This window comes from Carassius carassius, chromosome 36, assembly GCF_963082965.1.
Source record: "Carassius carassius chromosome 36, fCarCar2.1, whole genome shotgun sequence".
NCBI lineage: Eukaryota > Metazoa > Chordata > Actinopteri > Cypriniformes > Cyprinidae > Carassius > Carassius carassius.
In genome coordinates this window covers 8445034-8459256 of record NC_081790.1, presented here as the reverse complement: position 1 = coordinate 8459256, position 14223 = coordinate 8445034, and the positions used below count along the sequence as shown (strand labels likewise).

Genomic DNA, 14223 nt, shown 5'->3' with positions numbered 1-14223 from the left:
CCACTGACTTTCTGCCACTTTCACACAAGTGTATCAGAACAAAAACATAAAGACATATTTCTTATAAATCTTGAGTCATGTTTATATAAAATTGTTATTTTGTTCTATTACACCCGGACTAAATCTGGACTACACAAAAGAAGACCTCTCTTGAAAGAAATGCTGATGTCAAAAGGCACAGGAGATGGCTTTAAAGTGGCTTCTATTCTCAGCAGATGACTGATGTGTGGAGGGCAGGAGTGTGTTCAGTCCCCATCATGAGGTGCATTTGTCATTCCTAGAACAATGGCAGAAGGGATGTCTGTTCAGTTTTATCAATGCTCGTGTCGCCAGACAGATTTAGGTATGGATTTTTGCTTAATTTCCTGGTTGGTAATGGAGAAAGCTCAGCGTGGTGCTCCTTGTACATTTACATCACAGCCTTCTGACGTAACATTAATTTTTTATGTTAGTTATTCGAACATACACAAACTCAATGTTGTTCATACTAACTATTTTATTGAATACACCTCATCTATAAGCAACATGTTTGAAAATTCAAATTTTTATATTTTTGAGGTGCTTCAACAGTCAAGAAAGTCATAAAAAACTTTTAATTTGGCATAGTCATAATTGTATTATTTAAAATATTATAGCCTTAATATAAAATACGTATTTTGAAGCAGTTGTGTATATATTTATTGTATATAAATATAATTTATATACATATATATTTCAATGTAATGCAATATTAATAAATTACTAGCAAATCAAAATGATATAAATCGTTTTAAAATAAAATATTTAAATGTAGGTCATGTATTGGATGTGCATGACAATCTTTCAATAATTATTTATTAATTATTTATCTATTATTATAATTATTTATCAGCATTCAAATGAAATATTAAATCCATTATGTCATCAATACTATTATTTGGATCATAAAGAGCAGGGGAGTCTGACTATCCCGATGACGTCAGCGCTCGTGTATGTGGATGGGCGGAGATGAGAGCCGCAGGTGGGACGTAAAACTGGACGCTTTTAGCTGTTAGTTTTACTGTCGATCTCATTTTCCTTGAGCGCTTGAGTGGTGCTTCTGAACGACATGGGGAAGCTTCAGGAATTCGAGATTACTTTAACTAATAACAAAGTGGTCTACAACCCCGGGGAGTCCATATCAGGAACTGTGAGAATTAAAACAAGCCACTCCTTACAGTTTAAAGGTAAGCGACGCTGTGTATCTTACATATGCTTACAATAGGAAAAAAATGATTTGCAGGGACAGCACAGCTGGTAAGCTTTGGGGTTTCCCCGTTCTAGTAAAATTAGGGTGCTAAAATAATGCATTTCAACATGGACGTGTTGCTTGTTTGCATGTTGACATACAGCATCCGTTGCTGCTCCATTTCATATACAGTACTGTACTGGTTCGTATATATGTATTATTTATGTGAAATAGGAGCTGTGATAGGCAGGCATTAATGTCTACGCTTTTGCCTTCATGAACGTCAGTGTACATCCTGTTTCTCGTGTGCTGCTTGATTCTGTTCGATTGCACAATCACACCCGAGCTGCTTCTGGACCGCTGAAACACATTGTATATCGTGTGCGTTCCAACAAGTGTGTTTTGATGTTTGTCATCACTTGATTTCCATCTTTAAACGTCCACAGATGAGTGTACCTGCAGAACCGACAGACGAAATCCTAGCGTTCATTCAGGACGCGTTCTTGCGTTCAACAACGGCAAAACGCAACGCGTATTAAAACGCGACGCGCTTATGGTGACCAGCTAAACGCATCTGTAGCTACTCTTAACCAAAAACGAAAGAACGCTTGAACGACCGCTAATTATTGCAAACATGTTTTTAAGAAGTTAACTGAATTTTGTCAGTGGTTTGGTCATATGAATGTCACGCATATAAAAAGATGCTGACATTTTTTAAGTCGTCAGAAATGTGCGATGGATTCCAAGAAATTCAGCGACTCGAGTTACATCTCTGAAGCAGGACAGTGGCACCCCTAAACACTTAGTTTACCGTCAGATATGCCTTAAATTTAAATGTTTTGTTACATGTAAATCTATAATTACAACAGTATTCTAAATAATAATAGTAGCCTATTTATGTTTTGCTACCCTCAAGCGGCCCACACAACTAATGTTCTACTTTTTGCAAGCATTCTCTCTGACTGCTTTATTACCTAAATGAAAATGGTGTTTAAGCATTATGTAATAAATAATGTATAAATGTATAAAATCCACACATGCATCTAAACATACCTCATCCCCTCCCAAAACCTTTTTTTTTTTTTATACTTAGGGGCTTTACCAACCTAACAAAGGGGTAAAGACCCAGTTCCAGCAGCTCCCTTGAGTTTCTAAAACATCTAAAAGAAAAGTTATAATTGTTAGAAAATAAACACCTACTGCAACCCACTCCCCACTAGCCACAATTTTGCATATTGCTGGTCTTTGGGGAAAGAGATAAGAAAGTAGGTTAGACACACTGTGTGAATGTGTACAAAGAATGTATTGTAAGTGTTTTCACTGAACTGTTGGGTTTTAGTGCGTAGGCGAGACTCACGGACTGACACGCGAGAGAAAGAAAGATTCCAATGAAACAACTCTATTATTTTTCCTTTGCACTGTTACATTAACACTTGAGTCTGATCAGATGCATCAGAAGTTGGTGTGCTTTTCACTCAGTTCTAGGACCCCACCCTTTTTGTGACACTTCTGAAAAATGATCGACACTCTGTGGTCATGTTTCTGTTCCTCTCAGTTTTTCCTGTCAACAGCGAGAATGCGCCTCTTTGCGTTCGAACGCCGTGGATTGGCACAATGTTTTTAAGCCTGCTGTAGTGTTTATCAGTGGATTGCGTGACAGATGACACCACTATTATAAGGGACAATAAGGTCGTGTGACTAGTCATTCTCTGCTGGCACTTACATGTTTTAGGTCTTGTTGCATTTCCAATTTAAGTTCTTTGGGAACTGGTTCTGAGCACCTTTCACCTTGACTTAATGTGGAAAAAGCTCCTCTAATGTGGCAGACATTGTGCATTAGCATAACTAAACTGCTAGCCGATTTGAATCGTGGGTTAGCTATATTATTTTTTTTTAAAGGAATAGCTCATCTAATATCTAAATTCTGTTATCATTTACTTGCCTTTATTGATATATTATATTGCAGAATGGACTTGGATACTTTCTTCAGAGTCTTCTTGATACAAAGTGAAGGATGTGATGTTGTTATTCTGAGAACAGCTGTGCTTTTCAATCCACATTGCTCAATAGGTTTTATAAAAAAAAAGCAGCTGACTCATGCTTTGGCTTTCTTATCTGTCTTTTTTGAGTCTGGCCGCTTTGATAAGTAGTCCTATCATTGTCCTGATGAGCATGAGAGACAACGGCATTTTTTAGCCTTGTTCCTCATAACTCATTGGATGAAAATGAAAAGCATGGCATGAATATTAAAACCTGAGTCTCTTTCAGTGCAGAGACACCCTCCTGTTGAAAGACGTTCTCTTATTTACATCACAGCCGGCATTCAGTGTATAGGGTTACTGGTTAACAGACTGAACAGCCAAGACAGCCTCAGCTTTGGCAGAAGTCGTGTATAATCCCTTAAAACTATGGAAGAAGGACTTTAGCATGGTTTTAATCAGTCAGAAACTCTAGAGAAGACATGATTGCTTAAATCTCAAATAGAAATACAGTCTAGAAGGACATTAAAGGGATAGTTCACCCAAAAATACAATTCTGCCATCATTTACTCACACTCATGTCATTCCTAACCACTTTGAGCAACCAAATAGTTGCCGGTAGCCACTGAGGTCCACATTTATTTTCTACTATATCCCTACTATGAAAGTCAGTGGTTACCTGTTTGACCTCTTTAAAATATCTTCTTTTGTGTTCAGCAGAAGAAACCGGTTAATACAGGTTTCGAACAACTTGAGGTTGAATAAATTATGACACAATTTTCATTTTGGGATGAACTCTCCCTGAACTATGAAGTTTTTATTTTGACCCTTTGGGATCTGTGTGATTTGTGGAGAGAAAATATCCTTAGTGTATCGCTATATAGGATATAAATATTGACTTTTGTCCCATGGAAAATGTATTATATGCAAAGGCTGAAACACTTAAAATACTCAAAAAGCACCATGAAAACCCCCATGTTTACAAGTTGCTTGGCAAAATATATTTTAAGCTGACATAGGTCCATTTAAAGGAGTGTTTTTCTTTCAGGAAAATGGAGACTTGTTTTGTTTGCAGGGGAATATGCAAATTTCTGTCCAATCAAATTTTCTTAAACGACACCAGTAGATAACCAGAAGTTGTTTTTTCCATGATATAGGACTCAAGCTAGACTATTAGCTATTAAAAAAGACAAGACCTTCTAACTAGGCTGTCCAACTAGGGCTGCAAAATGTAATTTTTGTATTTTTTACAAATTTAATAAAACAAAAAAAAAATATATATATATTTTTTTTTTTACAAATAATATAAATATATAAATATAAATATACAAATCTCTAGATTTTGTGTGCTGAACAGCTTGGCCAAAAATGTTATGACTATATATCAATACTGACTATATGATAATTATAATAATGAATGTGTGGAGCAGCATTTACTTTGAAACAAGCTGCTCTGAGACTCTGTTAATGCATGTGTGTAAATGAACACAGTGCTGTGCTGCACCCTAAAAACATGCAATGCATGCGTTTATTTCATTAAATTGAAGCCTTTGTGATTGGATAATGAGATTTCTGTTTTATTTTGATTAATCATGCAGCCTTGCATTCGACTTCTTGTTTCAATAGGAAATATGTCAACAGATCATGATAGAAAGCATGTTCACGTTACATCCAGCTTGGTATCAAATGCATACTAATGATTGTGATAAGCTTGTTTGTAGTGCTCTAGAGCCTTTTCTCTCTCTGTATCTCAAGAGACAAGCCCGTCTATTCATTAGTAGTGGACTGACTGGCCTGTAAGGCAACACCGCTGATATCAACATGATGCCACTCTGTCCCACGCTGGCTCTGTGGGAGTGTTTGTGAAGAACTCACTCCTGTCCCTCATTATAACAGGGCATTCAGCACATTTACAGGCAGTACAGTACCTACGCCCTTGTTTGTGTCGAAATATTTTGCACACTATTAAACACAAATATAAAGTTTAGCCTGAGGCTGTTTGTCCCTTTAGTAACGGGAATTGCAGGCCTCAAACGTCATTATTTATTAATGGAGCACACTTTTTTTTGGAGGAAGGAAGGTATTTTTTGTGTATTCATCCAGTATGATGCCTCATTACTCAAGTATTCAGGATGAGTTTAGACCAGGTCACCTGAGAAACCTTTAGGGACAAAACCTATTATGTTAAGTTTCAAATGGAAGTTTGTATTTGCAAAGCTATTTTAGGGAAGTCAACATCCCAAAATTTACAATGGAAGTGAAAGGGGACAATTTTTTGAAGAATTTAAAACTGAAATGTGGGGCTTATAATTTTATAAAAGTAATAACTAATTATTCTCTTAAAACTTGAAGTAAAACTGTTTTTAAAGTGCCATAGTTCAAGTCTGTGAAAGTTTTTGCCCCCCTTCCTGTTATTATTTTGTATTTTTTGCATATTTCTCACACCTAAAAACTTCAGAACATCAAACTAATTTTCTTATTACACAAAGAAAATTCAGGTAAATACAAAAAGCAGTTTTTAAATGATGATTTAATTTATTAAGGGAAAAAAGCTGTCCAAACCTACCTGATCCTACGTGAAAAATGAATTGTTAAATCATGAAAGAACTATGATTAACCAGATTATTTTAGAAAGCTGAGTTAAATTTCACTAAGCACACCCAGGCCTGATTACTGCCAGACCTGTTGAATCAAGAATTCACTTTAATAGAATTTCTCTGACAAAGTGAAACATGCTTAAAGAGCAACATATCATGCCGCCATCTAAAGAAATTCAAGAACAGATGAGAAACAAAATAGTTGACATGTATCGTAGGGTTATAAAGCTATTTCTAAGGCTTTGGGACTCCAGCGAACCACGGTCAGAACCATTATCCACAAATGGAGAAAACTTGGAACAGTGGAGAATCTTCCCAGGAGCATACTTGCCAACCTTGAAACCTCAGAATTAGGGAGATATTCAAAGGGGAGGGGGGTTGGGGGCTTATATAATCACACACACAAACAAACGTAAAGAAGAATATAATTCATTTACTTGTACATAATTTATACATACGTATTATAGCCATCTTGTCTCGGCATAAATAACACCATCGGATCTTCCTTTGGAAAGATGGCCCAAAATACTGGGCTGTGACCGGTGCTGCATTGCCGCAGCCTTGTGCTTTTCTGACCCTATGTGTGTAATTAAATCCGCTCGGCCACCGTATTCAATGGAGAAGTCTGATCTACAAAACTTGCAGGCAGCATATCCCTTCCCCTTCGAGCTGTCCTGGATGAACGTGAATTCTTTTTTCCATTCAGTTAGGAATTTGCAGGCATATTTTCTCTTGTTATTCGCCATGTCTCTTCTTTCTTCCTTTTCCCCTTCTTCTTCTGCTTCTTTTTCCGTTCTGAATTTGCCGCGCTTGACTTCGAGGTGCAACCTTTATTATTGTTCGGTCTGAAACGGCGCCCAGTGACGGATGGTGTAGCAATATTGTTGTCCAGGAGAAATCGGGAGAAATTCGTGAGAAAGGTCGGCCTGGGAGATTTTCGAGAGGGGCTTTGAAATTCGGGAGTCTCCCGGAAAAATCGTGAGGGTTGGCATGTATGCCCAGGAGTGGCCGGCCTATCAGAATTACTCCAAGAGCATAACGACAACTCATCCAGGAGGCCATAAAAGAACCCAGAACAACATATAAAGATATGGACAACATATAAAGGCCTGACTTGCCTCAATTAAATTCAGTGTTCGTGATTCAACAATAAGAATGAGACTGGGCAAAAACGGCATCCATGGGAGAGTTCCAAGAAAAAAGCCATAGTTGGCCAAAAAGAACACAAAAGCTCATCTCACATTGGCCAAAAAATATCTTTATTATGCCCAAGACTTTTGGGCAAATATTCTGTGGACTGATGAGTAAAAAAGACCTTTTGAAAGGTGTGATTCCCTTTACATCTGGCGTAAATCCAACACAGCATTTCATAAAAAGAACACCATACTAACAGTCAAACGTGGTGGTGGTGGTGGTGGTGTGATGGTCTTGGGCTGCTTTGCAGCTCCAGGATCTGGATGAATTGCCATAATTGATGGAACCATGAATTCTGCACTCTGTCAGAAAATCTTAAAGCAGAACTTCCGGCTGTCAGTTTGTGACCTCAAGCTCATACGCACTAGGGTTATGCAGCAAGAAAATGCTCCCAAACATACCAGCAAGTCCACCTCTGAATGGATCAAGAAAAACATAATTAAGGTTTTGGAGTGGTCCAGTGAAAGTCCAGACTTAAATCTGATTGAGATGCTGTGGCATGATCTTAAACCATGCTTTCATGCCTGAAAACACTCCAATGTGGCTGAATTAAAACAATTCTGCAATGAAGAGTGGGCCAAAATTCCTCCACAGCGATGTGAAAGACTTATTGCCAGTTATCACAAACGATTGATTGCAGTTGTTGCTGTAAAGGGTGGCACAGCCATTTATTAGATATGGGAGGGGGGGGGAGCAAAAACTTTTTAATGGCACCGTATATTCAAATATAAGAACCGTTTGACCAGTCTGCCATCATTGAGCCCAAACCTGGCTTGAAATATCTTGATAAATTCCTGACCTTATTATCAGTTTTAATTTCAGTTTCTTAATGAAACTATTTAATGAACCCTTCTGTTTAACCAAGCCATGCCATGCCCTCATTGGTTCATTGTGCTTTTGAATAAAACATTTCTCTGTTTGTTCAAGGCCGGAGACTCTGACGTTGCCGCATGTCCCAGCAGGTATATAGGCTATCACAGAGTTCACAAGAACTCGCATGACCACATCTGCCAGCTGCAAATAGCAAATGAGTCATAGTGAGAGTATGCTTGGGGCATCCAACCCCTAATGTGTCTAGACTTGGGGATGTTTTTCATAATAGAACTAGCTTTTAATTAATGATATGCAAACTGCAATCATGAATAGAAAATAAAGTGTCTTTGTGAAAGTAAAATAATTTGGCTTTTCTAAAGAGCGTCCCCTGAACAACTGTCCTTTTGTAAATTTTACATCGCAGTGTATTAAAGCAATATTTTTGTTGATAACCCCAAAACATATTTTTTTTTAAAAAGCAACAATTGTTACAGTGAGGAACTTACGATGCAATTCAAGACAGAAAAGTGAAGCTTCTTTGTAAAGTGAAGTACTTGTATTAATTATTTTGTTAACTAAAATTAAGCCAGTTTTTTTATTGTTTGATCTCTAATAGATGTTTTAATAGATGTCTTTTAAGGGGTTTTATGGCATTGCATTTTCATGGTGACAAAGTTGTAAAATGGTTAAGAGTTAAGTAAGTATTCTTTTCATGTTAAAATCCATTAACACGATTGAAAATTTACTCACCTTTAGGCCATCCAACTTGAGTTCGTTTCATAACATAAATTTGGTATAATATCACTTTAGGGTAGTCAAAAGCAAACGTTTGAAGTTAAAATATCTTGATGGATTAGTTTATTACAAACATGCAAAACCGCGTTTTGTTTTGTAAGACGTTAATTGCTGAAATGGAGTGGTGTGGATTATTGTGTTGTTTTTATCATCTGTTTAGACTTTCATTATGACGGCACCCATTCAAGTAATGCAAGTAATGTAATGCTAAATTTCTCTAAATCTGTTCTGATGAAATGTACATCTTAAATGGCCTGAAGGTGGGTAAATTTTCATCAGTTTGTATTTTTGCTGATCTTTTCCTTTAAAGAAAAAGAGTGACAAGTGTAAACGTGTTTTTGTGGTAATCAAATGCTGTCGAATGAGCTTGACATGACAAAAACCTGGACTATTCCTTAGAAATAAGTGTGTGAAGAATAAAAGCTTGTCTGACACTAGAGAGATTTATTGTGGTTTGTTTGACCTTTCAGTGATTGTTATAGTGAGATATCAAGATTGGCAGTTTATTTGCCAGTAGCACTCATGTTGGCACCTCATACCTTACATTTTCCTGATTTCGCCTTCCAGCATGCCAACTACCCTTAATGGGGCTCTTTTTTATAGTCACAGCATCATATGCCTGAAGAAATGCGTTCTCTCATTCTCTTTATGTGTCTCTTCTTGTTTCTTTCTCTTTCTCTCCAGGTCGTCAGAGTGAGGAAGATGTCTATTTCTGGGTTTTAGATAAGACAGATTTGTCCACAATGTCTAGCTGAATGAGGGATGCAGCTGTAGCATTTGAAAATGAGCTAAGGATGGGACAAATTTACTCTCTTTTGTTTGTGATTAATGATGCTCTCGACTCTTTAAATGACTGTTTTTAAGTGTACGCTTTCAGCTCGTTCTCAAGCAGTAATGAGTAATGTAGGACATGCAGTACATCTGGCCTCCCTGAATATATCTGGTGAAATTTTAGAGCACTCACATTGTCTTATTACTCTCAAAGGGAAGCAAGGAACCTTTCTGTTCCATAACGAGAATATTTCATGACACTGATCACATGTGAGAACAAAAGCCTTCCAGTCTCTCAAAGTTCCGTTTTCTGTATTAGTTCCTACTGTTTTTGCATTCCTACTTTCAATTTTACATTCAATCTTCAGAAACCCTGTTCATTTAAAGGGACCGTTCACACTAAAATGAAAAACCTGTATGACTTTCTTTCTTCTGTTTCAATTGTTTTTATCCATATGATGAAATTCAGTAAAACGACATTGGAACTCACTGACTTGAGTCACTCACTGATTGTATGGAAGAAGCAAAAAACATACACAAAATATCTTCTTTTGTGTTCCACACAAGAAAGTAGGGATGGGACGATAACCGGTTTTATTGATAACCGTGATAAAATGTGCTGAAGGTTAGTAATATCGTTTAAAAATGAATTATCATTAAAACCGTGTTTGATTATCGCGGTTTTAATAACTCACTATTAAATCATGTCCAGCCAGCAACAGTCTGACTCAAGCGCAGCGCACAATGTTTTTTTTTGTTTTTTTTCGAGAAGGAATGGCGAAAGTCAGTGACTTTTCTATGCTTTTCTATGCTTCTACACTTTTCATTGTAAGGAAGGAAATGCCACAGAATTTAATCTTTCTTTAAATTAAGTGCATAGAGTTGCTTGTTTTATTAGTTGTTTGTTGATTATTAAATATAAAACTTGCTGAAATGTTTTCAGTGTGAGCTTCAACTATTTTTGAACACTTTCATCTCGTTTCAACAAAACCGTGATAATATTGATAATCGTGATAATTTTAGTCACTATAATCGTGATATTAAATTTTCATACCGTCCCATCCCTACAAGAAAGGAAGTCATAACTATCGCTTAATGTATATTATGTCTCAGTAGTGCTCAGGAAATTTTATGTTTGACCTTAATGACCTTTCTTTGTTCTCTTCTGTTTGTCTGAATAGCCCCAACTCGATGACTGTAAGAGGCCACACTTCTCACATTATTCCATGCCTTGCGTGGAGGCTTGCATGTCACACATTCCTCACAAATGGTGTTCCGAATCTTCAGCTCTTCAAATATTCTTAAACCGCACCCAACTGTCCAATCATGGCTCTGGTGTAGTTGGTAACCAAAAGCCTTTGTGGTGAGCTTTGGAATGTTGGAATTTCCTCTGTGATTTGTTTGTTTGTAAGTGTGTGTATTGGTTCGAGAGTGTTTTATTGAGGTTAGCTTTCACCTGGCAGCAGGTTTATGCCCATTACTGGGGATATCTTATCGGAATGTGGTTGCTAGGCCACCGGCATTCAGAAGTACTGGTCCCAGGAGACGTATGGGGTTTCCCAACCCTATGTCCTTTGTGTGCAGGTGCCCTCTCGTATTCATGCTCTCTCAGAGGACAAAGACGCCTTTACCTTTCCAACAGAGCAGGCTGGAGTGATTGTGAGGGAGTTTAAGAGGCCTGTGGTTTTGAGAGGACAGCACATGTTTTAGTGCAATTTAATTAGTTAATGTTCAGAGTAGATCAGGTGAGTTTAGGCTAAGATCCTGTGGAAAATTAAGTATCAAGTTTATTGTTTGTATGTTAATTTTCAGTTGAGTGAATATACTTCAACGCGCAGTAGTATAGTTAAACTCAATCACAGGTTTTCAATTAATTCTGCATAGACCTGCATAGAATGGAACACTTTTCGTTTACTTTTAAAAACTAGTTTAATTATATTATATGACTGACAAATGACTGATATTGAAATTGTATAGTATTTTGTAAATAAATCTAAAATAAAATCAATCATTTTTAACTGGTACAAGTAAATGGAGACATCACTATATTATAATATAAAGTTTGTATATAAAAAAAGATATTAAATTATGGTTTGGTTACCAGCATTCTTCAAATATCTTCTTTTGTGTTTAACAGCAGAAAGAAACTCATGCAGGTTTGGAACCAGTGAAGAGTGAGTAAATGATGAGAAAGTTTTCAATTTTGAATGAACTATCCATTTAAATATTCAATATTAGACAGCATAAAAATAGAAAGGTAGAAAAGTAATAACACAAATCTGGGTGGCGTTGTTCCAGTTTATCTGAAGCATCTCAACTTACCATGTGCTCTAAAACACTGTCATTAATTAAATCAGGTAGATAAGAAGTGCTACCTGCCCTCCCAGCCCTGAGGATATTATAAAGTAAAGACAGGGGCCGATTTGTCTGTCTCGTTGAGAATTAAATTACAGTTCTTCCATCAGGTCACTGAGAAAGGCTCTTTTCTCCTCCTCTGAGTGCAGAAGAACTCTCGTGATTTTCATTATATCGTGATTTTCATTATATATTGAGTTCTTCATTATGCCTTCATTACAAGGCTTTTCCTGTCTGTAAATTCAGGAGCATTGCAGGCCAAACAAAAGATAAATATATTTGGAATTCTGTTTTCCTGCTAAAAGATCATTTTCCATTAGCAACATCAAATTCACGATTACATAATATACCAAAAATATCATTGATGGTGATGGATTATATTTCAATGCATTTCACAGGACTAAGGACAAAATAGGCCTGTTTTTTGATTCTCTGTATTCATTAGAAGCTCATCACCCTTCAAAGGAAGGACTGTACTTCCTCTCTTTGTAAGTCCACTTAAAACAGGCTGCAGTGAGCTTAACGGATGTTTCGGTAAATTATGTAAGAGCAGTTACTAGAAAGAATTTACCCTCCAAATGAAAATCCCCCTGCTGACTAAGAAACCTTGTAAATACCATTATACTGAATATGTATACATTCTGTACAACAATTTGGAATTATGGTTTTATCATACTGCCACCGTACTTGTAAGAGATGGGTTTGCCACTCTCTTACATCATAGTTGTTGTATTGTAACAGTTCAGTGTTTCATGTATATTGAAATATTCATTTTATTCACTTGATATATTTTAAATATATTATGTATTTTTATATCTAGTATTGTGTGTGTGTGTGTGTGTGTGTGTGTGTGTGTGTGTACAATGTATGTAAAATGTAAAAGTTGATTAAATTAAATGATGCAGCTCTCTTCCAGTAGTATTTTGAGTGATTATGATGTGAAATAGGCAGCACAAGCTTTTACCGTAATCCTGATGACAGGATCCTGTACAGCGAGTAAACGAAAGCCTGATAAGTTATTTATGTCTCTTTATTGAAATATAAATTAATCCACCTACAGCTTCTATGTCTGTGCTGTTTATTGAGTATCTTCTGTGAACCTGGTTTTTACTAAGCGATAGCAACCATAAATATAGGGAGAAAGATCTTGTTTAAACCAAGGTGACCTGCCTCAGTTGAAATTCTCAATTTGCCTGCTGTAATCTGCCTGTTCCCTATCAAAGCCGATGTGTTGTTACCGTCCCTGGAGTAAATCTCCCTCTGAATACGCGACCGGCTCCCTATGATTTAGAGTTTGCTCATAAATTCTCATGTTTATGTAAAATATTCATGTATGTGGTAAACAACTTTTTTTTAATTATTCGTTTATTTGTTATCTCATTGACAGACACCTCTAATGCATCATTCTGCAATGTCTTTTCAGTCTGACAACCAGCATTGTCTGACCAAATGGTATGTGAAAAAAATATTCTAAAGCTTGGCAGAAACTGAGGGCTTATGGGCGAGAACTCAAATATATAAATATATTTATATATATCAAAACCTAAATGGTGCACTAAGACTATTTTCTCAATCGATATTTAGGCCTGAACCAAATGGACAAAAGCTGTAATGTTCAAGTGCATTTAGACTGGAGAAATCTTCAAGTGTGGCCAACCTTTCTCTTTCGTACTTTAGTGGATCCATGTTGCACACACTGCTCTGATTTGACCAAGTCAAGTCATAAAAATCAGGATTACAAATAGCTTGACTGTTTATCTTTCCCTGTGCTTTACAGCTTCATTCGACATGTGGTGATGTAAATTAACAATCTAATGAAATTTAAAGTCCTTTTCTGTGGACGCCCAGGGAGAGGATCATGGGACAGGATGGGCTTGTGCTGTAATTGGTGGGAATCTTGAGGTACTGTGTGAGTAGAAAAAGGACTGAATGTCACCTATAAATTCCTGTCCTAGGGAAGGGACGTTATTAACCTTTCTTTTAGATCTGAATGACCAGAGCATGTTGCTATCTATCTATCTATCTATCTATCTATCTATCTATCTATCTATCTATCTATCTATCTATCTATCTATCTATCTATCTATCTATCTATCTATCTATATTAACATCTTTTGTACATACATATTACATGTAGTGCAATAAATGTTCTTATTCATAAAATGTAGTTTAATATTATGATTATGGCTGCAGCTCATTAAAAAAATGAAAATGACAGAACAAACAAATAACAAAATGACTAAAACTTCAACTTAAAATGAAATGAAAACAGAGAAGATGTTACTTTAAAAGCATATTTAAGTTTAAATATAAGTGGGAAAAAATAGAAATACATTAATAATGGCAGATATTTACATATTACTCCCATTAAGCAATGCTGTGGATTTCTTGCTTTTTTCTAGTCTCTTTATATCTCCCATATATTAGCTTGCAATCCATACTGATCTCATTTTTATTCTTTACCATGCAGCTGAAGGTGTGACCAATGATGTGAATGGCAGATGTATTATAG

General features: G+C 36.4%; 1 protein-coding gene across 1 annotated transcript in view; it reads left to right on the top strand.

The window, feature by feature from the left end:
* Nucleotides 1–986: 986 nt before the first annotated feature.
* arrdc1b (arrestin domain containing 1b) overlaps nt 987–14223 on the top strand; it is a 37774-nt gene continuing 24537 nt past the window's right edge. The window contains exon 1 of the mRNA XM_059526110.1: nt 987–1205. Coding sequence (XP_059382093.1) covers nt 1088–1205 — 118 coding nt within the window. The 5' untranslated portion in view covers nt 987–1087. The remainder of the gene's footprint in view (nt 1206–14223) is intronic.